Genomic DNA, 27,415 nt, shown 5'->3' with positions numbered 1-27,415 from the left:
TAAACCGACCCCCCTTTATTTTGAGGCTGTGTCCTCTAGTTTTAACTTCCTTACTAAGTGGAAAAAATCTCTCCGCCTCCACCCTATCCAGCCCCCGCATTATCTTATAAGTCTCCATAAGATCCCCCCTCATCCTTCTAAACTCCAACGAGTACAAACCCAATCTCCTCAGCCTCTCCTCATAATCCAAACCCCTCATCTCCGGTATCAACCTGGTGAACCTTCTCTGCACTCCCTCCAATGCCAATATTTCCTTCCTCATATAAGGGGACCAATACTGCACACAGTATTCCAGCTGCGGCCTCACCAATGCCCTGTACAGGTGCATCAAGACATCCCTGCTTTTATATTCTATCCCCCTCGCGATATAGGCCAACATCCCATTTGCCTTCTTGATCACCTGTTGTACCTGCAGACTGGGCTTTTGCGTCTCATGCACAAGGACCCCCAGGTCCCTTTGCACGGTAGCATGTTTTAATTGGCCTCCTCCTGTGTGCTGCATTTTCTATGATGAGTTCTGAAGTGGGGTTTGATTCCACAGGCCTGCTGGGGAGGGAGAGGCAAGCGATCCCGAGGCCAGCACGCAACCATTTTGCTGTACAGTCCTTCCTTTAACCCAGCGCACAGTGACAAGTTCAACTCCGGGAACTGGAGAATTGGAGGGTGTGAAGTGCAGCCAGTCTGGAGGGACAGGAAGGACATTGGGGGATGTGGAGTGCAGCCAGGCTGGAGGGGCAGGAAAGACATTGGAGGATGTGAACTGCAGCTGGGCTGGAGAGACACTGGGGGATATGAAGTGCAGCCAGCCTGGAGGGTGTGAGGATGTGAAGTGCAATCAGGCTGTGGCGGAGGGACCGGAAAGACACGAGAGGTTGTAAAGTGCAGTCAGATTGGAGAGATATTGAGGAATATAAAGTGCAGCCAGGCTGGAGGGTGTGAGGCTGTGGCGGAGAGAGCGGAAAAACATTGGGGGTGTGAGGTGCAGCCTGGCTGGAGGGACAGGAAAGACTTTTGAGGATGTAAAGTGTAGCCGGGCTGGAGAGACACTGGGGGATATGAAGTGCAGCCAGGCTGGAAGACGTGAAGTGCAATCAGGCTGTGGTGGAGGGACCGGAGAGATATTGGGGGGGGGAGGTGCAGCCGGGCTGGAGAGACATGGGAGGGGGGTGAGGTGCAGCCGGGCTGGAGAGACATGGCGGGGGGGGGGTGAGGTGCAGCCGGGCTGGAGAGACATTGAGGGCGGGGGGGGGTGAGGTGCAGCCAGGCTGGAGAGACATGGAGGGAGGCGGGGTGTGAGGTGCAGCCGGGCTGTGGCGGAGGGACCGGAAAGGCGCGCGGGTGTGTTGTGTCGCTCTGCGCTTGCCGTCGCCGCCAGCATCCGGCGGTTGTCAGGAGGCCGATGGCCGCCGTCTTCCTGGTGATGTTGTACGAATATTCGCCGCTGTTCTACATCAGCCTCATCTTCCTGTGCTTCTTCATCACCACCGCGGTGATCCTGGGATGGTTTGTTTGGGACATTCCTGTCATCATCCGCAACTCGGAGGAGAGCGAGTCCAGGGCCAGGGTGCAGAGGAAGAGGATGGTGCAGGTGAAAAACCCATTCGCACTGGAAGTTAGCAACTCCAGCACTGCATCAGTTACAGGTAACCGCCCCGCGCCCCGAATATTGTTTTAAAATGATTTCTCCACAAGTAACACTGGTTCAGACCCCTTACCCTGGTGTTAAAACTCTTACTGTGTTTACCCCAGTCCAACGCCGGCATCTCCACATCAGACCCCTTACCCTGTCTTCGAAATATTTAACTGGCTCTGTTATTAACTTCATTTTATTCGGAGCGATAAGTTAAGTTTATTTATTAGTGTCACAAGTAGGCTTTAATATAAGCCTATTAAGTAACATTGAGTTACTGTGAAAATCCCCTAGTCGCCACACCTGAGGGAGAATTTAGCACCCGACCCGCACATCTTTTAGACTGGAAGGAAACCAGAGCACCCGGAGGAAACCCACGCAGACGCGGGGAGAACATGCAAACTCCACACAGACAGTGACCCAAGCCGGGAATCGAACTTGAGTTCCTTGGCGCTGTGAGGCAGCAATGCTAGCCATTGTACCACCGACTCTGTAGCTCCAGACACACTGAAATGTGGTTGACTCTTAGCTGTGTTTGAAATTGCCTAACGAGGCACTCAGTTCAAGCCCCAAAGTTGCCACACTCCTGTTCGGGTACACAGAGAATTTAGCACCCAACCAGCATGTCTTTTGGACTGTGGGAGGAAACTAGCTCGAGCACCTGGAGGAAACCCATGCAGACACAGGGAGAACGTGCAGACTCCACACAGACAGTGACCCAAGCCAGGAATCGAACCCAGGTCCCTGGCACTGTGAGGCAGCAGTGCTAACCACTGTGCCACCATGCTGCCCCATTTACCCATCAGTGGACTGTGCTCACAACACTTCCCAGTTCCTAGAGCATCCAGTCAAATTGCTTTGACTAAAGTAGCTTTCTAATATTTAATTATTGGCCGGCTTCTATTTCATCCTGACGTGAAACATTAGCTCCCTTCTCCCTCTCCTCAGATGCTGTCAGACCTGCTGAGATTTTCCAGCATTTTCTGTTTTTGTTCTAGATTCCAGCATCCACAGTATTTTGCTTTTATCTACTTTGTTGCATGCTGTTTCCCATTCGGACTGTTGTAGCTGTTAATTCTCATACTTTCAATCAGTTTGCTTACTCCAAGGTTTTACCCCGGTGCCCTTATTTGCAAGATGGACAAAGGACAAACACAAGTAAAGATTCAATAAGTTTATTAATAATAATACTATTAACCCTTAAAATTACCCACATAAATCAAGAGGATACCCCAGATTCAAGTGTACTACCCGCAAAGATGGTTTGGTTAAACTGCAGGCCCGATTCTCTCTCTGGTCGGTCATCACGAAGGTGAGTCTCAATGGCAGCTTCTTCCTTCCTTCTCTGTTCAGTCTTCCAGATGGTCAAGGTCACCTCCTCATCAAGTCTTCGCTCGTGGTGTGTCTAAGATGTGTACCTTTATCCCCCTGCCTGCCTTTCCAGAAACCTTTCTGGTTTCCGGCCAATGAGGTACCAGGAGGGAGGGGAGGAGGGGAGGGGGGGGGGTTCCCAGTGGGTTTCTTGATGTCTGTCTGACAGGACATCGGGGCCCGCCCCCAGGTGTCCATCTCCATGCTGTTGCTTACATGTAACCTGTTGTCAGATAAGGTAACTGCAGGAACTCTAGGTGACAGAAAGTCTGGCGCGATCTGGGCTTCTAACAACACAGTAAGAGTTTTAACAACACCAGGTTAAAGTCCAACAGGTTTATTTGGTAGCAAATGCCATTAGCTTTCGGAGCGCTGCTCCTTCGTCAGATGGAGTGGAAATCTGCTCTCAAACAGGGCACAGAGACACAAAATCAAGTTACAGAATACTGATTAGAATGCGAATCTCTACAACCAACCAGGTCTTAAAGATACAGACAATGTGAGTGGAGGGAGCATTAAGCACAGGTTAAAGAGATGTGTATTGTCTCCAGACAGGACAGCCAGTGAGATTCTGCAAGTCCAGGAGGCAAGCTGTGGGGGTTACTGATAGTGTGACATAAACCCAACATCCCGGTTTAGGCCGTCCTCATGTGTGCGGAACTTGGCTATCAGTTTCTGCTCAGCGACTCTGCACTGTCGTGTGTCGTGAAGGCCGCCTTGGAGAATGTGGCATCTCCACATCACTTCTAACAATAGGGCCAGTGCATTTCAATGGGGTGTGATGATCTCCTGCTGGGTCTCAGTAGAGTGCAATGATCTTTGATGGGTGATTGATGGCCCAGGCATGTTCTTGTATTTGTACAATTGGCCTGCCCGAGGTTTGATTTTAATATGCCCAATTCTTTAATTTAGGATATCCAATTTAATCAGCCTTAAAATTAGGCCCTGATTATATTACCACAGGACCTTCGAGACTGCTTCGCCATTCATTATGATCATGGCTGATCATCAAATTCAATATCCTGATCCTCCCCATATCCCTTGATCCAAGAGCTTATGTTGTGCCTGCCGCAGTCTGTTTTAACCCTTATACGGTGGACAAAGAATTGCGAGTAGACTTATTGTTAGTACAGCAATATTTATTTACACACACAATTAATAATCACCCACCCAATCAACAATAAATTATCTTGCAGAAATACTAAAGTTCAAGTCCAATACTGGACCTTGACTTAACTTTTGTGTGACTGGCAAGTACCCAGGCAGATATTGGCCTTTATCCGTGTGTTGGACTCTGTAGTCCTCTGCGTAGTCTGGTCCTTTGGTCTGGTTTACACTCTGGCTCTGGTCTTCCTTCCTTCTCGGGTGTGGTGGCTCTCCATGCTGGTTGTTGCTGGTGATAGTCACCGTTGTTGTTGCTCGTTCGTGGGGTCAGAGAGAGAGAGCTGCTTCTGTTATGCGATACCTTTTATCCCTTCTTGGTTTCGTGTCCTTTTGGGCGATCTCCTGATTCTTGTCAATCGATTGATCAAGGCTCGACCACCCTCATCGATAAGAGTCCAATCAGGTGCTGCCACACCGATCTCTGGGTGTGTGTCCGATGGCCATGCCTGTAGGTGCTGGAGGCACGTAGGTCACATAGTAGGGAAAATGCTTGAATCTATCATCAAGGAAGAAATAGTGAGACATCTGGATATAAATTGTCCCATTGGTAAGATGCAGCATGGGTTCATGAAGGGAAGGTCATGTTTGACTAATTTGGTGGAATTCTTTGAGAACATTACATGTGCAGTGGACAATGGGGAACCTGTGGATGTGGTGTATCTGGATTTCCAGAAGGCATTTGACAAGGTGCCGCACCAAAGACTGCTGCATAAAATAAAGGTGCACCGTGTTACGGTGATGTATTAGCATGGATAGAGGATTGTTTTTCTGGTTGGCGATCAGTGACTAGTGGTGTGCCTCAGGGATCAGTGTTGGGACCGCAATTGTTTACGATTTACATAGATGATTTGGAGTTGGGGACCAAGTGTAGTGTGCCAAAATTCAGAGATGACACTAAAATGAGTGGCAGAGTAAAGTGTGTAGAGGACGCTGAAAGTTTGCAAAGGGATATAGATAGGTCTAAGTGAATGGGCGAGGGTCTGGCAGATGGAGTACAATGTTGGTAAATGTGAGGTCATCCATTTTGGTAGGAATAACAGCAAAATGGACTATTATTTAAATGGTAAAAAATTGCAGCATACTGCTGTGCAGAGGGACCTGGGTGTCCTTGTGCAGGAATCTCAAGGAGTTGGTTTGCAGGTGCAGCAGGTAATTAAGAAGGCAAATGGAATTTTGTCGTTTATTGCTAGAGGGATGGAGTTTAAAAACAGTGAGGTTATGTTGCAGCTGTATAAGGTGCTGGTGAGGTCACACCTGGAGTACTGTGTACAGTTTTGGTCTCCTTACTTGAGAAAAGATATACTGGCACTGGAGGAGGTGCAGAGGAGATTCACTAGGTTGATTCTGGAGTCACATGAGCAGTCTGGGAATGGAGGGATACAAACGAATGGTCTAGTTGGACCAAGGAGTGGCACAGGCTTGGAGGGCCGAAGGGCCTGTTTCCTGTGCTGTACTGTTCTTTGTTTGTTGAGAGGGTTGGCTTATGAGGAGAGACTGAGTATACTGGGGCTATACTCATTGGAATTCAGAAGAATGAGGGGAGATCTTATAGAAACGTATAAGATTATGAAGGGAATAGATAAGATAGAAGCAGGGAAGTTGTTTCCACTGGCGGGTGAAACTAGAACTAGGGGGCATAGCCTCAAAATAAGGGGAAGCAGATTTAGGACTGAGTTGAGGAGGAACTTCTTCACACAAAGGGTTGTGAATCTGTGGAATTCCCTGCCCAGTGAAGCAGTTGAGGTACTTTATTGAATGTTTTTAAGGCAAGGATAGATACATTTTTGAACAGTAAAGGAATTAAGGGTTATGGTGAGCGGGCGGGTAAGTGGAACTGAGTCCACAAAAAGATCAGCCATGATCTTATTGAACGGCAGAGCAGGCTCGAGGAGCCAGATGGCCTACTCCTGCTCCTAGTTCTTATGTTCTTACATAATCTCTCCCAAATAAGGGGTTAAGGCTCCCCTTTGTCTGGTAAACAATTATGTTTGACCAGCGCATGTCCATTGTCTTTGGGATGGCCTATTTCCTGTGTATTCAGTCGTCTGAGCTGCAGCCTGTAATCTCTGTCTTTTAAGCTGCAGCCTGCCATTTCAGTGCTTGTCCAATTATCCCAGCATGCTCTGTAAATCGCCATTTTAAGTGGCCCGTTTGGCCACAGCTGTATCTAATTTATTCTTGAAAGTACACAAAGTTTTGGCCTCAACTATTTTCTGTGGTAGTGAATTCCATAGATTCACCGCTCTCTGGGTGAAGTAATTTCTCCTCCCCTCATGGATAAATGTTTCTGCCATGCAGCAAAGCGGTCAGGCTTAATTTTATGACAGTCTATATTTAATTTGGTGGAAGTTCTGATTGTTCAGCCAAATCCTTCAGGTATTTGCTCCGATCCCCGGTGTTTCGAATTATGACCTTTGTTGAACTTATGTTCTTATGTTGAACTTCAGACTGTAAATAGCATGTAAAGTCTCGAATCGGTGTTTGCATAGGGCAGTGTGTAGACGACCAAATGCTGGCATCATCACGCCCTGAACTCACCACTGGAAATAGGACAAAATTTGCTGAGAAATGATGATGTGTTATTAGTTTGTGAAAGGTCCAGCAATTTGTGGTGAAGATGAGATATGGCATGAATTCTGATTTTCCACAAATTGCCTGATGATCTCCGCCATTAGCTTCAATAAATTCAGAAAAATTCCCATCGTACCATGAAATTTTCTGTTGAAGTTCACTGTAAGTCATAACATTTTTGAAATTATGTTGTTAGTGGCAAATCAGTCTTGCTGCTGCTATTCCCAATGTGAATTAGCAGGCCTCAGGACCCTGTTATTGACTCAATTTATGATCCTGACATGACTCTCAACCTGGGAGGCCCAGAAATAGAACAGTTAAGCTATGGGATATCACTGCAGTAGGTAGTGAATTATTCATAGACTTTTTAAAAAGCTTTGTATCCAGTTTGGCAGTATTTTTGTGCTAGTCTTCTCATGTTGGAAGACAGTAATTTAGCAAAACTCTTTTGACACTCAATTGCAAAGGTAGACTTCTTTCAGAAAATAAAAAAGGAGTAATTATTTGAGACACAAATTGGTAAGCGTAACATGGGAACAAGGGAATGATTGAACCTATGGCTCCCAAAACTTTCCATCACTGGGGTTGTCCTTGCCTCATGTCCTGATCTGTTGTAGACTGATTGATTGTTAGCAACTTCATTCATGTTATTTCATATGACTACCAGGATTTAAGTTTTCTTTAATTTTTTTTCCTTTGGTTAAAGATTATAACCATGTACCCCTTTAAGAACCTTAATTTAAGTGATTGATTTTAAACCTGTCATGCAGGTTCATAAAAGATTTAAAAGGCAAAATTGATGGACCTTGATCTCTTTTAATTTAGCAACTCCTGCATTCATCTTAAAACAATTCTGCTTTTAGATCATTTTAGATGCCTGGAACCACATGTTCTATGCTTCTTGGTTGAAAAACGCTTGTTTGTACATTTGCCCACCTATCCGACTATGCATTCATTAACTGTTGAAGAGCCAAAGCAGTAATTCCCAAACGCAACTAGGCTACAATGACTTGTTCTTCTGTTTCGTCTGTTTTTGTTTTTACTTTTTCTTTCTGATTCTTTTTGTGTATCTCTCCCTCTCAATCCACTCTCTTTCACTCTCTATTTTTCCTTCTGTGTCTAATGTGACTCTAAACCACCCAAGTTTCCTCTGTCATTCACTTTGTTCCTTTCTGCTATTTTTTTTTCCAGGATCTCAGATGTTCCATTGACATTGCTGTGCTGCTATTGCTTAAATGTTCTAGCAATTTGCAGTGCAAATATAGTGCAATCTGAACAGATAGATATAACTTCCAGTTAACAGTGTTCCCTGTGAGATGTGACATTCCAGCAATTTCTAGTCCAAGGTGGTAGATGACTTGGATAATTTTTTGACATGGCAATGCACTGTCCTCAAATTGGAATGCATCTTTTGTGAATCCCAGTTGACCTGAGGCTGACTGTTGAACATGATTTCCCACATCCAGTCTTTGTTTGAAAGTCAGATTTACTATCTTTTTAAATACTAAAACAATTGTCCATCTGTAGAATCTGTCTGTGCTCAATAATTCTTCTACAATGATAGCCAGTGCCTAGAAATTTCCTCTCCTTTTCTCCTTTGACCCCCTAGGATTTTTGACCGCAGGATTTCTTTCAGTCTTGGATCTCCGATTTAGTGAATACATTCAAATAATTTGAATGTAAAGTTTAAACTGACTTGCATTTCATTTCACCACTATATCTTTTCATGTCCTAACTTCCTCACTATTACTTGATTGTGATACTGGAAGAAGTTTTAACGATCTTAGCTTTGTTAATCTCTAAAGTCTTTATTGCTCTCATGACAGTTTTCACCTGGTTTGATTTTGAAAAAAATCATGTGTATTTTCCTGCATCTCTCTTGTGGATTTTGTGACTTGGTTTCTTTTTACTCACTTCTTAAATTATATTTTCATCCAGTTCGGAAAATATGTGTTTAGATTACATTTATTTTTGTTTTTTAACTATATGCATGGCTCTGATCATTTTGTGCACAGTCCCTCATTCTTCTTAATCCCTCTGTACTCTGCTGTGGTTGATCACAACATCCTTTTCAAATAGCTCTTTCCTGTTGTCCAATGAGTGGAAATGCTCTTGTGTAGTTCGATTTTTACCTGTCCAGTCATAGCGAGGAAGATTTCTGCAATGCTTCTCTTTCTATTCCTGAGTTGTTGCCTCTAGAGTCCTCATTGGCAGCTTCCTGTTACTAGTATATGTGTTACCTCTTGACAACGTCATCCAAAAGCTGGCCATTATGTTACACTTGTACGTTACACTGACAACACCCAGCTCTACTCACTGTCACCACTCTCTACTGCCTCTGTGTTGTCAGAAAGCTTTTCAGATATCCAATCCTGGATGAACCTGTAGTTAACTATTGGGAAGACCAAAGTTGTCTTTGGCCCCACAACAAACTTCATTCTTTTGTGCTCTTCTCATCTCTATCATTTCCTCTTTTTTTTGCTCCTTTTGTCATACATATAATCTAAGCTCTCTCTCAAAATATTTCTGCATCACTGTCAATTATTTGGAGGGAAAAGGCTTCTTTGAATGTGGTTGGTCTTACTTTCTTAACTTCAGTATTTTCAATCCAGCCAGGTTGTTACTATCCATTTCCTTTTGCTTTTAATCACACATCTAGACTTGATTTTTCTGCTTCCATGTGACACCAAAAGCTGCAAAACGGCAATTTCGCTAAATACTTTAACTTGCAAAGGAAAACATTAATCATTGATAAAGTTATAAAATGCAAAACAAAATGTTAGGAGTTTACAGGCAATCTATGGAATTGGTGTACATAACTGCAGACAAATTTGGAGCAAGAGTAGGACATTTGACCCCTTGAGCCTGTTCTGCCATTTGATAAGATCATGGCTGATCTGATTGTGGCCTCAACTCCACTTTCCTGATAACCGTTAACTCCCTTGTCAATCAATAATCTATCCAATCAGTATTAAAAGGATCCTGCCTTCACTGCTCTCTGAGGAAGAGAATTCCACAGACCAATAACCCTGCGAAAGAAGAATAGTTTCCTCCCCTTTACTTTTAAACGGTGTCCCCTCGTACTAATTTCCCCACTAAGAGGGAACATCTCCTTAGCTTCCACTCTGTCAGTTCCCCTTAGAATCTTGTATGTTTCAATAAAATCATCTCATTCTTTTAAACTGCAATTGATACAGGCCCAACCTTTCCTTGTAAGACCATCTCAAGAATCAGTCAAGTGAACCTTCTCTGAACTGCTTCAATGCTGTAACAGTTCTCAAATAAGAAGATCAAAATTGTACTCCAGATGTGGTCTCACCAATGCCCCCGTCTATATCATTGTGGCAAAATGTATATATTCCATTGCCTTGCAACAAGCAACAACATTTCATTTGCCTTCCTAATCACTTGCTGTACCTGCAGGCTAACATTTTGTGATTCATGTACCAGGACACCTACCTTCCTCTATCAGAGATTTTCAATCTTTCTCTATTTAAATAGTATACTGTTTTTCTCTTCCTGCCATAGTGGAAGAGTTCACATTTTCCCATGTTATACTCCATCTGCCAATTATTTTTCCTGTCTATATCCCTTTGTGGTCACCTTATGCCCTCTTCACAACTTACTTTCCTACCCATCTTTGTGTCATTAGCAAATTTAGCAACCATACATTTGGTCCCTTCATCTACTTCATTTATATAGATTATAAATAATTGAGGCCCCAGCCCTGATCCACTGTGTACAGCCTGCCAACCTGAAAATGAGCCATTTAACCCTACTCTCTGTACTCTGTTTTCTGTTAGCTAACCAGTCCAGCATCTGTACTAATACGTTACCCCCTATATGATGAGCGTTCATTTTGTCATCAAATTTGGAAATCCAAGTGCACCACAATTTCTCCATGTTACTTGTTATTTCCTCAAATAACTCTAATGAATTAGTCAAACATGATTTTCTCAAACGTGATTTCCATTTCACAAAACCTGTTATCTGTCTAATTACAATAAGAAGTGCCTTGTCATAACATCCTTAATAATGAATAATGGATTCTAGAAATTCCCTAATAACAGACATTAGGCTAACTGGCCTGCAGTTTCTTGCTTCCTGTCTCCGTCCTTTCTTGAATAGAGGAGGTACATTTGCTATTTTCCACTCTGGGAGTTTGCAGAATTTGGGGAATTTTGGGAAATTACAATGCATCTACTATCTCAGTGGCCACTTTTTTAAGACCATAGGATGAAGTCCATTAGGTCTTGTGGACTTCTCAGCCTTTAGTTCGAATAGTTTTCTCAGTATCCTTTCAAAGGTGATTGCAGTTGTCTTAAGTTCCTTCCTCTCTTTCACATCTTGCTTTACAAGCATTTCTGGGATGTTATTTGCGTCTTCTACATGGAAAACAGGAACAAGATATCTGTTCAAAGTTTCCATCATTTCCTTTTTTTTCCATTATTTATTCCTCTGACTCACTTCAGTAACTGTTTTGCTTTTTAAACACTTGTAGAAACTCTTGCTATATTTTTATATATCCAAGTAGCTTTCTCTTGTACTTCAATTTCCTCCTTTTTTTTAGCCATTCTTTGCTGGTTTGTAAATTCCATCCAATCTTCTGACCCAATGTTAATCTTTGGAGACTTGTATGCTTTAACTTTCAATTTGAAAACTGTCTTGTCATTATTTGCCTTGCTATGATTTGCAGGGAGGTGCCAAAGAACAAAGGTTGACAAAACTATTTAACTTGTATAGCTTAATTTGTTGTTCAACATTTCTTCAGAATAGTTTCTTGAGCTTTATATTTAATAGAATTCTCCCAATAATATGAGCTTGAAGGTAAGGAGCCTTCGAAAATGATAGCTTTAGATTAAGTCAAGCATGGCAAAAGTTACTGCCTGAAGAATGAGATGTTAAGCAGAAGCGGAGAATATCAAGAGAGTTCCCCTGTAAATAACCTTTTAGCTTCAAACCTGAATTAAATACATTTGTATCCTCTCCCCCAACCAAAGCAGATGATCTGTGGATGGAATTTATGTACAAAACAAAAAACCTTTTGGACCTGAGCTTGTCAAAGACTACCACTTCTCTACAATTTTGAATTTAATGTCCTTCTGGCTGAATTTCCTCAAGTGAAATGAGTTTGGAAAGTCTTCAAAATTCCTAGTGCTCCTGAGGTCACAGCATTCAACTAAATTCAGCATGAACTGCAATTTTGACTCTGAGACTCTGAGGATACGTAACAAAATGAGGTGTCATGCATGAGCAGTTGAAGATCCTTTTCCTTTTCTGGATTAAAGTGGATTGTTGGAATCATGCTGAAGAATGACTATAATTCAAACTGTGCTGGGAATCTAATTTTTCTTCATCTTGGTGTGCATCAAAAAGCTGATCCCACCACCAGAATGAAATTGTGCATTACTGCAGTATGATTCAGTTTGCCGATTGAGCAATTGCACTGCCAGCTTAGATGGCAGCAGTTACAAACAATTCTAATTTTGTGAGATATATAAACAGATGCACAGATTGTACTTGTATTCTAATGCTAAAAAGATTTTGATGACTCTGAAAGTCAATTGTGATTTTTGTCTTGGCAGTTGAATGTTTTAGTTCCAAGTTCAATCTTGTTAATTTAATAAACATAGACATTGGTGCAATCTTGAACACAGCATGTGCATTAAATACAAATCAAAGCACATTTTATTTAGTAAAAAATATAATATTTCTTCCAATATTAGGCAAGGAATGGTTGGACTAACAATTCATACATGATTTAAAAGGTGATAAAAGGGCAAAACATTTGTGCAAGATCATCTTTAAAGTTAATAAAGCAGCTAGATTTGGTCTTGCTGGGTTATAAACTAACATCGGGTGTGGATGAATATCAGGTGAGGACAGGCCAGGATTATTGACGAACCCCCATAGATTTAATTGCATGCCAACACTCATGATTTACATGTGAAAAATGGCTGCCAGATATTAGAATGAATAGGTGGGCTGGTGGTAACAAAAGAACTAGATCTCTTCATGACCCATCCCTTCAGGAAAAGCAGAGAGAAAAGTAAGAGTGAGGGGCAGGAGAAAACAGGTGATGCTGCGGAATAAATACTTTGCTGAGTTCCTTTTTATTGCTTGAGGTGGGAGAATTGATCAGGATCTATTGACTTGTTGCGATCATCACCAATCAGTTGGTTTGGGAGCAGATCCATCCTTACCATGTATCTTTTGTGGGGATGAAAGAGAGAAAACTGAAAATAGGGGATGGGGGAAAACTGAAAATAGTAGAAAGAGTTAAACTACTATCAAAAGTTCCTATGTATTCACAACCTATTTTCTGAAGGTGTGGGGTAACTTGGTTGCACATTTGCTTACTTGTTATCTGGCCAGATGATTACTTTCCAACCACAGAATTTCTGCACTTCTGAAAATAGTAAGTTTAACAGTTTGTCAAAGAACTTGTTCATTTTTTAAAGTTTATTACTCATTGGAAGAGTAAATATTACATGCCAGCATTAAACCTGCTGTTTTTACAGATAACACGAATGTGGTCCATGTTTCAATCAGTATTCTGTACTTTATAATGAGACTTCAGCAGTAAATGTTTTGACTGAGTCAGGGCTCACACTCTAACCTGGAAATATATATTTTTTATCCCTTTATTAGCATTTGCAGGATTAAACATGTTTTTAAAGAATAATTGTGAAAAATTCTTTCACCTGAATTAACCTGAATTTTGTTACTACTGATTCACACATACAAGACTTTGTTGTAAATTTATTTAGCGAACAAATCACAGCTGTGTTTTAAATATATAATTTATAGATAATTCGAACAAACAATGGAATTAACATAACTTTGCCTTTAGTGCTTTTGCAATGCCTTTCTTTTGGTTTATATGAGGCTTCTCTTGATTCCTTATTTTTGTCCCTATTGCCAACCTAAGCATCTTATTTTTCTCCATCTCGGGGTTTCCTTGCATTTTATTACTTTTTGTAAATTACCTGACTGCTCCTCCACTATTTTGTACTATCTCATCTGGTCATGACTGCCATGCGTGTTTTCTACTTGTGCTCTATGTGTTGAATTTTGGGCATTTAAAAAAATACCTTTCCATTTTCCAACTTGAATATTTGCCTCACTTTACTCTCTCTGAGAAACCGTCAACTCGCCAGCCCCTTATTTCTATTATACTTGTATGTTTTTAATATCAAAAGGCATAGTGCTGCATTTTTGCAATTCTTTTATGAAGAAATTGAAAATGTAATTACTTGCAGCTATTGCGATCATATCTACTGACTGCAATGCATTGTAGATAAGTGTTAGAATATGTCCAAGAATAACAAACTTTTTCACCTTCGGTGACATGAGAGAGGGGAACAAGATCCACCATATTGATTTACAAAATCAAATCAGATTTTTTGGAAGGTACTAACTTTGTGACTGGAAGTTTCCCGTCCCACTCTCCACGGGAATCATAGAGGCGGGACACGGACTGTGCAACGGTCTGTTGACTTTGGGCAGGATTTTCTAGTCTTGGGGCGAATGCGGCTGGAAAATCCCGCCCTATAAGTCTTTAAAACATTAATTTGTCAGTAACTATATTTTTAGTGTACTTCTCAGTGAGGTTGTCTACATAATGGAATTAAGACTTAATTTGCTATGTCTGATAAGTAATTCTGCATTGCCTTTGCAGATGGAATAAGCCTGAAATCTCATTGCACAGAGAAATGCATTTTGACTATCTACTGGGGATGCAGTGTTCATAAACTTCATGAAGGATTACAAAAACATGTTTACTGCTTCAGAATAAAAGTGCCACAGAAACTAGATGAAGCAATAGATGGGGATATTCTCTATCAAGAGAAATTTCTGTATCCTTTATTCATTTCTGATGAACAAGTCACTGAATGTGCTGTGTAACTGTCAAGAGTTGTAAATGAGATTAATTTCAGATAACATGCAGAAACAACAACAGAATATTTTAAAAGTCCCAAGGTGCTTCACAGGAGTGTTATGAAACAAAGCAAGACACCAAGCCACATGAGATATTTGGTGAAATAACCAAAAGCTTGGTTAAAGAGGTAGGTTTTAAGGAATATCTTAAACAAGAAAAATGAGGTAGAGAAGGAGAATGGGCAGATATTCCAGAGCTTGGGTTCTAGGCCACTGACAGCGCAGTGTGGTGCAATTAAAACCAGGATATATAACAGGCCAGAATTAGAGACATGCACATATCCTGAGGCTTGTGGGGCTGGAGGAGATTATGTAGATAGGGAATGGGTAAGGCCATGAAGGGATTTGAAAACAAGAATGAGAATTTTAAAATGAAGACATTGTATGACCAGGAACCCATGGAGGTCATCGCACACGGATGATAGGGAAATGGGACATAAACTTATTGATATGAACTTAGCGTGAAAATAGATCAGTTAGAAAAGTCTGGATGTGCTATTTCAATTTAGGAAGTCAAAAGAAACAAAAGGTATTTACTAACTTGTAATAGCCAATTTGGTTTGAAATTACATAAGTATATTTTCTAGCATGTCAAGATACAGAGCTTGTAATATATCACCATCTTTGCTCAACAAACTGTAACAACAGTTGTTCTGTACTGTCATGCTTTCGCAGCTGGATTACTAGAATCCCAAATAATGGAATCTGATCAGTTTACATGTTTGTAAATTAAAGTGACCTGTGTACACTTGCTTCTTCAATGAGATGATGGTGGCTTAACTGTCTTGGCTGACATTGTTGTGAGTTTCACTTTTTGGATGGAAAACAATACCGTAGCAGTATGTTGTGTGGCTATGAAGTAATTAATGCGGTTAAGGAATTAGTGTCAGTTTATGAGCCAAACATCCCTAATTTTCAAGCTTAAGGAGAAGGCATCGCAACAAATTGTTTGCTTTATAAAAAAAAACTATGGAGAAAAAAATGACTTAAGAATTTGTTCTGTAACATTACAATTTCAGAACTGGCAATACATTTTAGGAATTATTTTCTTTAACTAATTGCACTAGAATTGAGAAACAAAGCGATGATGAAACATTCTCTCAGCTACCTAAATATTTAGCAATTAAAGATTTTGGGAATCTCCCTCGAGCACAATATCCACTAGTAGCATTATTGACACTAGCAGAAGAGGAAGACCAGGACATTTATGACATTGTAAGTGCATTAATGAGGGTTCAAAAAGAAAAGTGTTGGGTTAAATGTTAGTTGTTTTTTTCTCTCTTTGACTGAATAGCTGACTGCTTCCCCTGCTGCAGCAACATACTCTGGAATATGGTTCCACTGATACAGAGGCCTATGATGCTTCGCTCAATTAGTAATTCTTAAAATTTGAGCCTGGATTTGTTCAAACCACACTCTGATGCTTAAATTATCAACCTTAACACTTTGTGTGTAGCTTTTTTCTCTCCCTCGTCTTTCCCCACTCGAGCTAATCTATAACTGAAAATAATTGTCTTGCTACTGCCTTGACTGAGAGAAGGTGGAAATGTCAAGTTTTAAATAGGTGCTCCAAGCAGAATTTTTAAAAATACAAATATTTTAAACCTATATTGTGATATTATCAAGACACTTCAGCTTGATAATATTGGTTAAGAAAAGCATCCACCTGACTGCCAGTACAAATTCAACATTTTCCGCGCACCTGCTGCATGTTTCGTGGAGGCAGCCCTCCATTGGCCAGCAACAGGTCCTGCCATTGTCAACGGGGTCTCGCATTGAATGCACACCTCGCTGCCATGAAACCTATGGTGGGGGTGTGCCGTCAGCGAGACCTGAAGATCCCATTGTCCAAGAGATTAGGTTTGATGCTTTGTCTCCACCTTGTTAAGTATCTGGATGTTGTACCAGTGGAATTAGAAATATGGTCATTCACATTCCTCTAAGATCATTGTCTTTGGGATTTTGCAGACATGCCACCTCCATCTCAAATTAGATTAGAATGTGGAATGTGCAGTAAACAAAATTGGGTAGCCATCTTGGCTGAGTTCAAGTCACTTTCAGCTGTCTTTTTTTAAAAAAAGTCAGTTTTTGAAATGTTTAATTCGTTTTTCCAGCCAGTGGATTAAAAATCATTATTTGTCATAAAACACATCTTCATGACAATATTTAATTAGTTTTGTTGTGATTTTTAAACATATTCATTGAATTCACAATATCTACGACTCTTGTATCTCCAGGTTTCCATGGTAACAGTAATTCATGTTCCTGATGAGAAATATAGACTCAGCTGTCGAATCTTGTACCAGTATCTGCTGACTGCCCAAGGTCACATATATGATCTTAAGGTAGGTTTAAAGTTTATTTATTAGTCTCACATATGGCTTACATTAACACAGCAATAAAGTTACTGTGAAATTCCCTTAGTCGCCACAGTCCGACGCCTGTTCGGGTCAATGCGCCTAACCAGCACGTCTTTCAGACTGTGTGAGGGAACCAGAGCACCTGGAGGAAACCCACGCAGACATGGGGAGAACATGCAAACTCCACACAGACAGTGACCCAAGCCGGGAATTGAACCCAGGTCCCTGGCGCTGTGAGGCAGCAGTGCTAACCACTGTGCCGCCCATTGTTACAGGAGAATGGAATCAGCTATGTATTCTAACTTTTCATCTGTTATTGTTTGTGACTCAAGAGTAATACAAATGCTAAAAGAAACCATGGCTTACTTGCATAATAAGTAACTTTGTTTTCATCTTTTCCTCTATGCTGTTTCCTGAGAGATTGCTATCAAGGTATTTGATTACAGGGAGGATCATTATCGTTTATTCCCAAGCATGAATAATAGATAGGTGGACACGTTTAGGAATCAGCTGAAATAACAATTAGGGATATGCTGATTCTTAGAATAGTGGTTAATATTCCTGCCTGTCATGCAGGTGAACCAGTGTTCAGTTCCCCAACTAGGAGAAGTTACTGACTGAAACATTTTGGCTCAGCTGTAGCTTACTAGGTAACTGGGTTAGAAAGTCAAGGCTTCAAGTTCTGCTCCAGGGAAACCTTAAAACTACCTGTTTAACCACACGCTGCCTAATATCTGCTTATGTGGTCTGGTATCAAATTTTGGAAGTAAATAGCACAACATGTCAGCTCTACAGAATTTTTAAAAAATTCTTTCATGGGATGTGGTTGTCACTGGGAAAGCCAGCATTTTTGACCATCCCTAATTCCATTTGAGAGGGTGGTGGTGAGCTGCCTCGAACTTCTACAGTCCATGTGGTGTAGGTATACCCACAGTGCTTTTAGGAAGGGAATTCTTCCAGGATTTTAATCCAGCAACGGTGAAGGAACGGCGATGTAGTTCCAATACAGGATGGTGACTGGCTTGGAGGGGAACTTGCAGGTGATGGTTTTCCAATGCTTCCGCTTGTCCTTCTAGGTGATGGAGGTCGTAGGTTTGGAAGATCCTGTCAAAGGAGTCTTGGCAAGTTGCTGCAGCGCATAACGTATATGGTATACACTGCTATCACTTGGTTTGGTATGAAGGGAGTGGATGTTTAGGTTGGTGAATGGCATGCTGAGAAACGGTCTGATTTGTCCTGGGTGGTGTTGAGCTTCTTGTGTGTTGTTGGAGCTGCACTCATTCAGGCAAATGGAGAGTATTCCATCACACTCCTGAAATGTGCCTTGTAGATGTTGGACAGGATGAGGGAGACCGGAGGTGGGTTGGTCACTTCAGAATCCCCAGCCTCTGACCTGTTCTTGTAGCAGAGGCATTTATATGTTGTTTCTCGTTAATGGTAACACCCCCCCCCCCCCATGATGTTAATAGCAGAGGACTCCATGATAGTAAAGCTATTGAGTGTTAAAGGGAGATGGTTAGATTCTCTCCTATTGGAGATGATTTTGCCTGGCACATGTCTGCCACTTATATCACTTGCCAACCTGAATGCATATGGATTGCTTCAATATCTGAGGAGTTATGAACGGTATTGAACTATTGTACAATTATCAGGGAACATATCCACTTCTGACCTTAGGATGGAGAAAAAGTTATTAATGAAACAGCTGAAAATGGTTGAGCCTATGACACCATCCTAGAAATTTCTTACTCCTATTTCTTATGATTCATATCTACCGCAAAGAAAAATAGTTGTTGTAGGCCAATCATCTCAGTCGCAGGACATCATTGCAAGAGATTCCTAGGGTAGTCATAGAGTAAATTGTGAGACCCTGTGCTGATTCCAGGGATGGCGGGACTGATGTATGAGGAGAGATTGACTAGGTTAGGATTGCTTTCGTTGGAGTTCAGACGAATGAAGGGGGGATCTCATAGAGACTTATAAAATTCTAACTAGATAGGGTAGATGCAAGGAGGATGTTCCCGATGGTGGGGGAGTCCAGAACCAGGGGTCACACTCTGAGGATTCGGGATCAACCATTTAGGACGGGGGTGAGGAGACATTTCTTCACCTAAAGAGTGGTGAGCCTGTGGAATTCATTACCACAGGAAGTAGTTGATGCCAAAACATTGAATGCATTCAAGAGGCAGCTAGATATAGCACTTGGGGTGAATGGGATCAAAGGTTATGGAGAGAAAGGATTAGGCTACTGAGTTGGACGATCAGCCATGATCGTGATGAATGGCGAAGCAGGCTCAAAGGGCAAATGGCCCCCTCTTGCTCCTATCTTCTATGTTTCTAAAACTCTGACTCTATGGCAACTCTAGAAATCTCTTCTTTTGTTCATGTTTGGACCAAACAAAGGCTGTAATATCAGGAGCAAAGTGGTCCTGGCAGAAGCCAAACTGAGCATCAGTGAGCAGCTTATCGCTATGTAGTGCTATTTACTGAATAGCACTAAGATGCCTTCCATCACATTGCTGATCATTGAGAGGAGGCTGATGTAATGGTAATTGGCCATTTTGGATTTGTCCTGCTTTTGTGGACTTGATATATCTGGGCGGTTTTTCACATTGTTGGGTAGATACCAGTGTTGTAGCCGCTCTGGAACATCTTGGCTAGGTGCACAGCTGGTTCTGGAGCAGTCTTGCTTGAACAACCTTATTGAATTTTTTGAGGAGGTAACAGAGAGAGTAGACAATGGATGTGCATTAGATAGAATTTATTTGAACTTTCAAAGGGTCTTTGATAAGATATATTGGTATCTTTCTATCTACAAGTTTCTGATGGACAGAGCAAACAATCCATTTAGGTGGGGTGTCTTTATTTGGAGCATCTCTGCTGGTGGCTGTGAAGATCAATCCTTAAGAAGCAGATTTTGCACAAGTACCGCACCTGAAATTACCAAATAATGTTGTGGGTTCTTCTTTTTGGCATTGGAGCTCATTGCCTAGCTGCTGACCATGGTGGTGATACACACCAGCCCGGAAAAGGTGTTGCCATTTCCCATTTCACCAGCTGGTGACTCCCTAAAGCGATAATCGATATTTAGGGCCTTCATGTCATGTTTGCAAGCACCCTTGAAGTGGAACCTTGGGTGCCCTTCATCATCTGGTTCCAGCTATCTCACCATGCCGAATGTTCTTGGGTATGTAGCCATCTTCCATCTTGTGGGATGTGCCTGATCGATCGAAGCCACCTCTGATTATTGCCAACATGATTGGGAGCTCTGCCTTTGAGAAGACCGTCACATTTGTGATTCTGTCCTGCCAGGATATAGCAATGAAGCGCCGCAGACAGTGAAAATGGAAATTTATTGAGCTGCCTTTCCAAGTAGCTGCAAGTTGCTCACGTTTCATAGCCATACAGCAAGGCTGAGAACACAAGCCTTATAAACATCAGCTTGGTCCTAAGGACCAGATTGGTGTTATCCTGGTTGCATTTTGTGAGTCAACTAAATGTGGCAACCGCTTCCCCTGCTCTCATAGGGCAGATTGTCTGTCACCATGGACACAGCATAGCAAAATTTGCTAACTACTTCCAGTGGGTTGTTCATGATCAGGGATGGAGATGCAATATCTTGTTCTAAGACCACCGTTTACTTGACGCTTTTAGTCAGAGAGAACAAGTTACAGGTATGAGAGAGTCTGTTGTGGGAATTTTCTTTTAAAACAGTGGCTGATTTCTAAAAACTTAGATTCTATTTGAAAAACTCGCAAAAGGCAAATTCTCTGTTCAAAAGGTGAAACCAAAATTTATTTGAAAATACAAAGTATCATACAAGACGGACAATACATTAACCTGTGGCCTTGGGAGGCCTTCAGAGGGTCAAACAGCCTATGTTCAGTGCTATGAGACCACTCCAAAGATCTGAGGCACTCAGCCAAATTACAGAACAATTATACTTTGCATTCTCTAGGATACACCTCCTCATTGGCTTAGATTCAATTTCATTTAGTGTTAACATGCCAGTCCAATACAAGATAGCTTATCTCAGTCAATTGCAATATGCTACTCGATACAACGATATTTTCATTTGTCCATTTAATTCCAGACATCTTCCCACCTTAGCTAAGCCCACTTCTGGTTGCTATGTAGTTAAGGACGTTTCTATACCTGAACCTTTCCCATAGGCACATTGCCAAGACAGAGAGATAAGCGTCTCCCTGGGCCCTGAGAAAGATATTTCCTTATGCCTGGACAATGTATGCCTCTGTAATATTACAATATGTTACAATATTTGTCCTAGGACTTGAAACATCTCATGCTTATTTCTGCTGACTGATGGATTCTCAGCTCTGAACTTCTGACCATACCATTATATTTTGCAGCATTCACATTTTTGATTGAGACGAACAATACATTTATAGATTAAAATACATTTAATATTTCAATATACTTTAAAATCATATTTATTTCATTTTAATACTGTTATTGCATTCACATATGAACAAACTGTTAACATTAACTCGTTAGATAGAATCATTTAACCCCCTCTAACTGTTCTGTTACTATAAAGACTACATCTGTCTGTGAATCTAACTAGCTGATTTAAAATTCCCTTCCACAGTGTCCATCAGTCTTTGTAATTGAGTTGCCATGTGGGCAAGGAGTGTAGCCTCTCTATCATGGAGGAGCTCCCTGATCAGGATGTAGTGCCCCATAATAGAGTAATGAATAAGGACAGAATGTGGAGTCAGGGGATAAGTAGCAGAATGGCTTGCTAGCTGGCTCCAAGACAGAAAGCTGAGAGTGGGTGTAAAGGGTCGTTATTCAGAGTGTCAGATGGTGGAAAGTGGTTTTCCACAGGGATCAATGTTGGGACCACTGCTGTTCGCAATTTTCATTAATGATTTGAACTTTGGATTAAAAAACACATTTTCTAAATTTGTGGAGACACAAGATTTGTAGTGGGGACAGAGGAAGACCACAACAGGTAACAGGAGCAGTTCATAAATTTACAGAATGGACAAATAATTGGCAAATTGATGGCTAATTAATTTCAACACACATACATGTGAGGTAATACGTTTTGGTAGCAAGAACAGGAAGGTCACTTGTTACGTGGAAGGTGTGAGTTGAGGTGGAGTAGAGGAACGAAAGGGTCTTGGAGTACGAGTACATCAATCATTTTTTAAAAGTCACACGTTAGCAAGGCCACTTTAAAAAGTGAACCAAGTGCTAGGGATTATTTCTAAAGGGATAGAATTCTTTAAAAAAGTTTAAAGTTTTTTTTTAAAGTTTATTTATTAGTCACAAGTAAGGCTTATATTAACACTGCAATGAAGTTACTGTGAAATTCCCCAGTCGCCACAGTCTGGCGTCTGTTCGGGTCAATGCACCTAACCTGCACGTCTTTCAGAATGTGGGAGGAAACCGGAGCACCCGGAGGAAACCCACGCAGACGGGGAGAACATGCAAACTCCACACAGACAGTGACCCAAGCCGGGAATCGAACCCAGGTCCCTGGCGCTGTGAAGTAACAGTGCTAACCTCTGTGCGACTGTGCTGCCTGAATTGAAAAATAGGGGAGTTATGCTAAGCCTGTTTCGAACCTTAGTTAGGCCACACTTAAAGAGTACTGCATGCACTTCTAGTAACTACAATATAGAAAGGATGTGGGGCAGTAGAGAGAGTTCAGAGAAGATTTATAAGAGTGATACCAGATAGGAGTAAATTTACATTTCAGGAAAAGATACTCAATTGCTGCAGCTGAGGTAAATCAGGACAGACCAGGATTGTAACCGGGATCTTGGTTGTGTGCATGATTTAGCCTTTAGTTGGTAAGCCATTCGGCAAAACTCTATATAGACCCAAGTTTTAAATGTATTTCAAAGAAAGATTAAACAATTATATGGTCATTTTTTAGATACTGGTGAGGTATTGGTAGATTAATGGGAGCCTCCTATTGCTTACTTTGTTTAAATAGCTGTTTATCAGTTATGTATAAAGATAAAACTTAGATTTTTAATTCAAACTAAAATCTGGGATTATAAATGCTGTGCTTTCCAAATTGCTTTTTCTGACCTTTGTGGCCTTCCCAACCAAGGCTTTAATAGAAGGTGAAGGGTGATCTACTTTCTTGAATTTCTCAAAAGGGAGAGCAGCCTGTGGTCATCTGGGACGATGGCGACTCGACCTTTTACTTTCTTGAATTTGCTGGTGCTGCTGTGAACTAGTTTCTAAGAATTAAATGACAGGAGCCCGGTGATATTTTCTCTTTGTTGGTAAGGAGATATTTGGTCTCCATGGTGATTTTAAGCAAAGATTTGGAGCTCATTAATGTGGATATCTCAAGACAAACTCCTGTTGTGGCATTGTGCATGTTTCAACCTAGGTACAGTTCATGTAATAGAACCCTTGTTCTCTGGAGTGCTCACGTTTTTGTTTCCTTGACAATTGCATCCTGCTTTAAAGCTCCCCAAAAATCTTTATTTTTCATTTTTTCCTTCACTCTTCCATGCAAAGTTAATTCAGTGTCCATCTTTTTGTTGCACCTTAGAAAGATTGTAATGTTTCACTTACCACCGTTGTTCGACAGCTAACTTCATATTTGTCTTCCTTTCTGTATCGCAATACAGCACAGTGGTTAGCACTGCTGCCTCACAGTGCCAGGGACCTAGGTTCAATTCTGGCCTTGGATGTCTGTCTGTGTGGAGTTTGCACATTCTCCCCATGTCTGCGTGGGTTTCCTCCGGGTGCTCTGGTTTCCTCCCACACTCCAAAGATGTGCGGATTAGGTTGATTGACCATGCTAAATTGCCCCTTAGTGTTACGGGGACTAGCTAGGGTAAATAAATATTAAGGGGATAGGGCCTGGGTGGGTTTGTGGTCGGTGCAAACTTAATGGGCCGAATGGCTTGCTTCTGCACTGTAGGGATTCTGTGATTCTATGATTTCCAAATAATATTTTTCAACTTAAAAAAAGAGTTCTTGATCTCTTCCTTCTTCATTATTTTCCTATGCATTCCTCTTGCTGAGATCCTTCCCAATATAAACAGTGAGCTGGGAGTTCTTTCAAAACACCAATAAATTAAAAAAAAGATAGGTTACAAATACTGTTATTTTATTACACAGAGAAACATAAGTGTTTATTATGTTGAATTGTTTGTGATGTTCAGATATAAATCTTCATTGCAATATTAAGGGAGTACTGCATTGCTAAAGGTGGCACCTTTCAGTTAAGGTAATAGTTGCCTGATCAGTTGGACATAAAAGATATCTTAGGAATATTGAAGAAGACCAGTGAGTTCTTTAGCTGTCCTACACTAACTTAGAAAACAACCGACTCTATGTGAAGTTCTTTGGAAGATTTCTTGTGATTTTATCATTATGGCTCCGGTTGTTAACAAGTCCAGTTAGATTTAGTAAATAAATGACACAACAATCTATACCCTCTTTTGAATGAAGTTTAAACTTTCTAATTTTTATTACGCAGAGACTTTTTATATCTGTTGATGAAACCAGTTTACCTGCACAACCGTCTTCAGAAACTGGCCTGGACAAAAAGCTCCTGGAAAAATTTGGGACGACAGAAGAGGAACTTGGCCCACAAAAGGAAAGCAGCAAGGATTGTGTTGTGTGCCAGAATGCTCCTGTGAACTGGGTTCTGCTGCCCTGCAGACATGCCTGTTTGTGCGACTATTGTGTGAATTACTTCAAGCAATGCCCCATGTGCAGAGAGTTTGTTAGAGAATCTTTTGCCCTTGTACGAACAGAGGAAGAAGTTGGCGCAGTTAAAGATAGCGCTGATAATCAGTTACTTGAAGATATCTGGGAAGACCTTTGATGGGGAAAACATTCACAATGGTGTAAATTAACGGCCCGCTCTTTAATGGGGAAAAAAACTCAGAAAATGCAGCTTCTGCAATGTTGAAGGTCTATGTGCAATCTAGAATCTTGATGAAGGAATTAAATAATAAGTTCTGTAATGAAGTTATGCAAGTTACTTGAGGCATTATTGACATTCTGACTAGTTTAAAATGGGGACAGCATGTTTTCTTGTGTGTGCGAGGGGAGAAACAAATAATTATGTTAACCAGCAGGTCATTAGTTTACACTAATTAGTAACATAAAAACATCTATACTGCTTAATCTAAGTAAATTAAAATTTGACTTACTTTTTAAACATTGACTTATTCCTGCATCTTGCACCAGAAGTTGTCTCCAGTTCTTGCAAACTTTAGTCGTGTTAATATTCAATATATTCAAATCTTAAACATTTAACTTTTTGGAGTATTTTCTCATACTGAAGGATTTTAATGATTATGTACACCTATTACTGCAAAACTCATCATGAACTGGATATTAACTCGAATGACAGGAACTGATTAACATTTCTCACCTCTGTTTCACAGCCACAGCAAGCCAAATTGAGAGGCTGTCCGGCAGGTAGGCCTTTAGCACCAGGCCAAAGATGGGAAGTGGGGAGGAGGGAGGGATCGGAAAAGTCGAGTTGAAGGGAGTGTGATAATCTGAGGGCAGGGCTGGGGCAGATTGGTGATCTTGTGAAGGAGATCATAAGCGTTGGTTGTAGGTTGGGATGGGGGGGGGGGGGGGGGGGGGGGGGGTTGCTTTGTCCTTCTATTTCTATCCCTGCTTGCACGCGTAATGCAAAGCTTGCTACTTGTTCTGCTTATTAATTTCCTACTTCTCTCTGTATATTCTGACTGCAGGACCACATCCCTCTTTCTGCTTAGGGCATTGGTAATGTGAACACGACCACTGGCTGTCCCCCCCACCCCGGGGTGCTCTGCAGCAACTGAGTGTCGTCTTTGGCATCAGGGAGACAATGCACCATCTGGATTTAGTTGCTGAGTTTCCCAAGGCCTGGACATCTCAGCTATTCATGGTTAAATTGGAAATACTGCTTAAATGTGAGGCATAAATGCTCATCATTACATTGCTGACCCACTTCCGTTTAAAAACGGATTCATTTTAACATCCTAAACCTGCTTGATTTTTGGGGTCAAAACTCCCCCTCCTCCTCCTCCCCCCTGCCCCGTCCCCCCAATGCATTTCTAGAATCTGAGACGCCCTGAAGCTTTTGAACTAGGCACTGCATCCAGAAACTAAATATGCTGTATAGTGTATATATAATTTTTAAAATATTAATTTGTATTTTGTGAACGATTACAGTATGTGAATATTAATGGCTAAAGTTGTGGTGATTTGAAATTGTAATATAGGTCAACAGTTTGATAGAATAATAAATGTATGTTATATATATTCATTGTTTCAAAAAAATATAAACTAAGAATGACTGTACAGTACCGAGAATGTAATAACAGATTTTCCACTTAGTCTTATGGGAAATACTGAAATTTAAGCTTTCTTTTTATGAGCCATGTCCAAACTGTTCCAGTAACTTCCTTTAAAATGCACAGCTCCATCCCTCTATTTTTAAAATTGTAGTTATTTTTAATGTTTAGCAATGATGCAGTATTGTACCTGAACACTGATCCTTGAGGAGTGCCAGCTTCCAAAACTAAAAATTGTAATTTTATTTAGATTGTTCATAATTGGCCAAATTAAGTGTGTAGAAGTAATCAGTTTGCTTTATGCCTCCCTGAAATGTTTGGTTTTGCAATGCATAGACCAAAAAGGAACATACTTGTTGAAATTGTAGGTAGGACCTATGAATGAAAACATCAAAAATTATCAACTGTCCAAACTACTCCATTCAGCCACACAACTGTGCATTGATACCACTGCAAATGCCATGGGTTTTTATTTTCAGTCTATATTCGGGAACTTGTTCATCTGAAATTCAGCAATGATCAGAATATTCCACAAAATATCAAAACTTAACAGGTTTCTTATTTCAGGCTGTTTAAATGATCATGGTTGCATAAAGACAAATACTAGTGGAGAATGCTGAGACCAATTAACTAATTATTTAATAAACAGTAGGAATTTGAATGTTGGCAGTTAGTCAAAAATAACTCCACCTATAATCTTCTCTCTTCCAGAGGTTTTTAGGCCTGGAGTCTAATTCCAGCACTTGTGCGCTCAAAGAAATATTGGATTTCTACAAATATAATGCCCAAGTATTATGAAAATGGTAGTCTGGTTTTAGTAAAGTCTAAGATTTGTTCTTTTGCTAGCCTTTATCTGCATCATGGCCATGAAACCATTGTTGGAAAACCCATCTAGTTCAGTTATGTTCTTTAGGGGAGGAAATCTGCTGTCCTTACCTGGTCTGGCCTACATGTGACTCCAGAGCCACAGCAATGTGGTTGACTCTCAACTACCCTTGGGCAACTAGGGATGGGCAATAAATGCTGGGCAGCCAGTGACACCCATGTCCCATGAATGAATAAATAAAGATACTTGTTTA

The 27,415-nt window shown here is 41.0% G+C and overlaps 1 protein-coding gene across 1 annotated transcript; it reads left to right on the top strand.

Annotated features, from left to right (window-relative positions):
* The first annotated feature begins 1,373 nt into the window (after positions 1–1,373).
* Positions 1,374–27,415, top strand: cgrrf1 (cell growth regulator with ring finger domain 1). Its single transcript, XM_078233909.1, has 5 exons — positions 1,374–1,643; positions 14,418–14,595; positions 15,745–15,892; positions 16,915–17,022; positions 24,515–27,415. The coding sequence occupies exons 1-5, from the start codon at positions 1,400–1,402 to the stop codon at positions 24,863–24,865; spliced, it is 1,029 nt and encodes a 342-aa protein (XP_078090035.1). The 5' UTR covers positions 1,374–1,399; the 3' UTR covers positions 24,866–27,415.

The sequence above is a fragment of the Mustelus asterias genome, chromosome 18 (assembly GCF_964213995.1).
Source record: "Mustelus asterias chromosome 18, sMusAst1.hap1.1, whole genome shotgun sequence".
NCBI classification, from domain to species: Eukaryota; Metazoa; Chordata; class Chondrichthyes; order Carcharhiniformes; family Triakidae; genus Mustelus; species Mustelus asterias.
The sequence above is the reverse complement of the archived record's forward strand: the minus strand, read 5'-3'. Positions and strand labels throughout refer to the sequence as shown.

Bases quoted from the DNA above. Each gene is read 5' to 3' on its own strand.
- cgrrf1 (XM_078233909.1), top strand. From the start codon at position 1,400: ATGGCCGCCGTCTTCCTGGTGATGTTGTACGAATATTCGCCGCTGTTC. The intron at 1,644-14,417 runs GTAACCGCCCCG...TTGCCTTTGCAG, and splicing joins CAGCACTGCATCAGTTACAG to ATGGAATAAGCCTGAAATCT. The intron at 15,893-16,914 runs GTAAGTGCATTA...TTGTATCTCCAG, and splicing joins ACCAGGACATTTATGACATT to GTTTCCATGGTAACAGTAAT.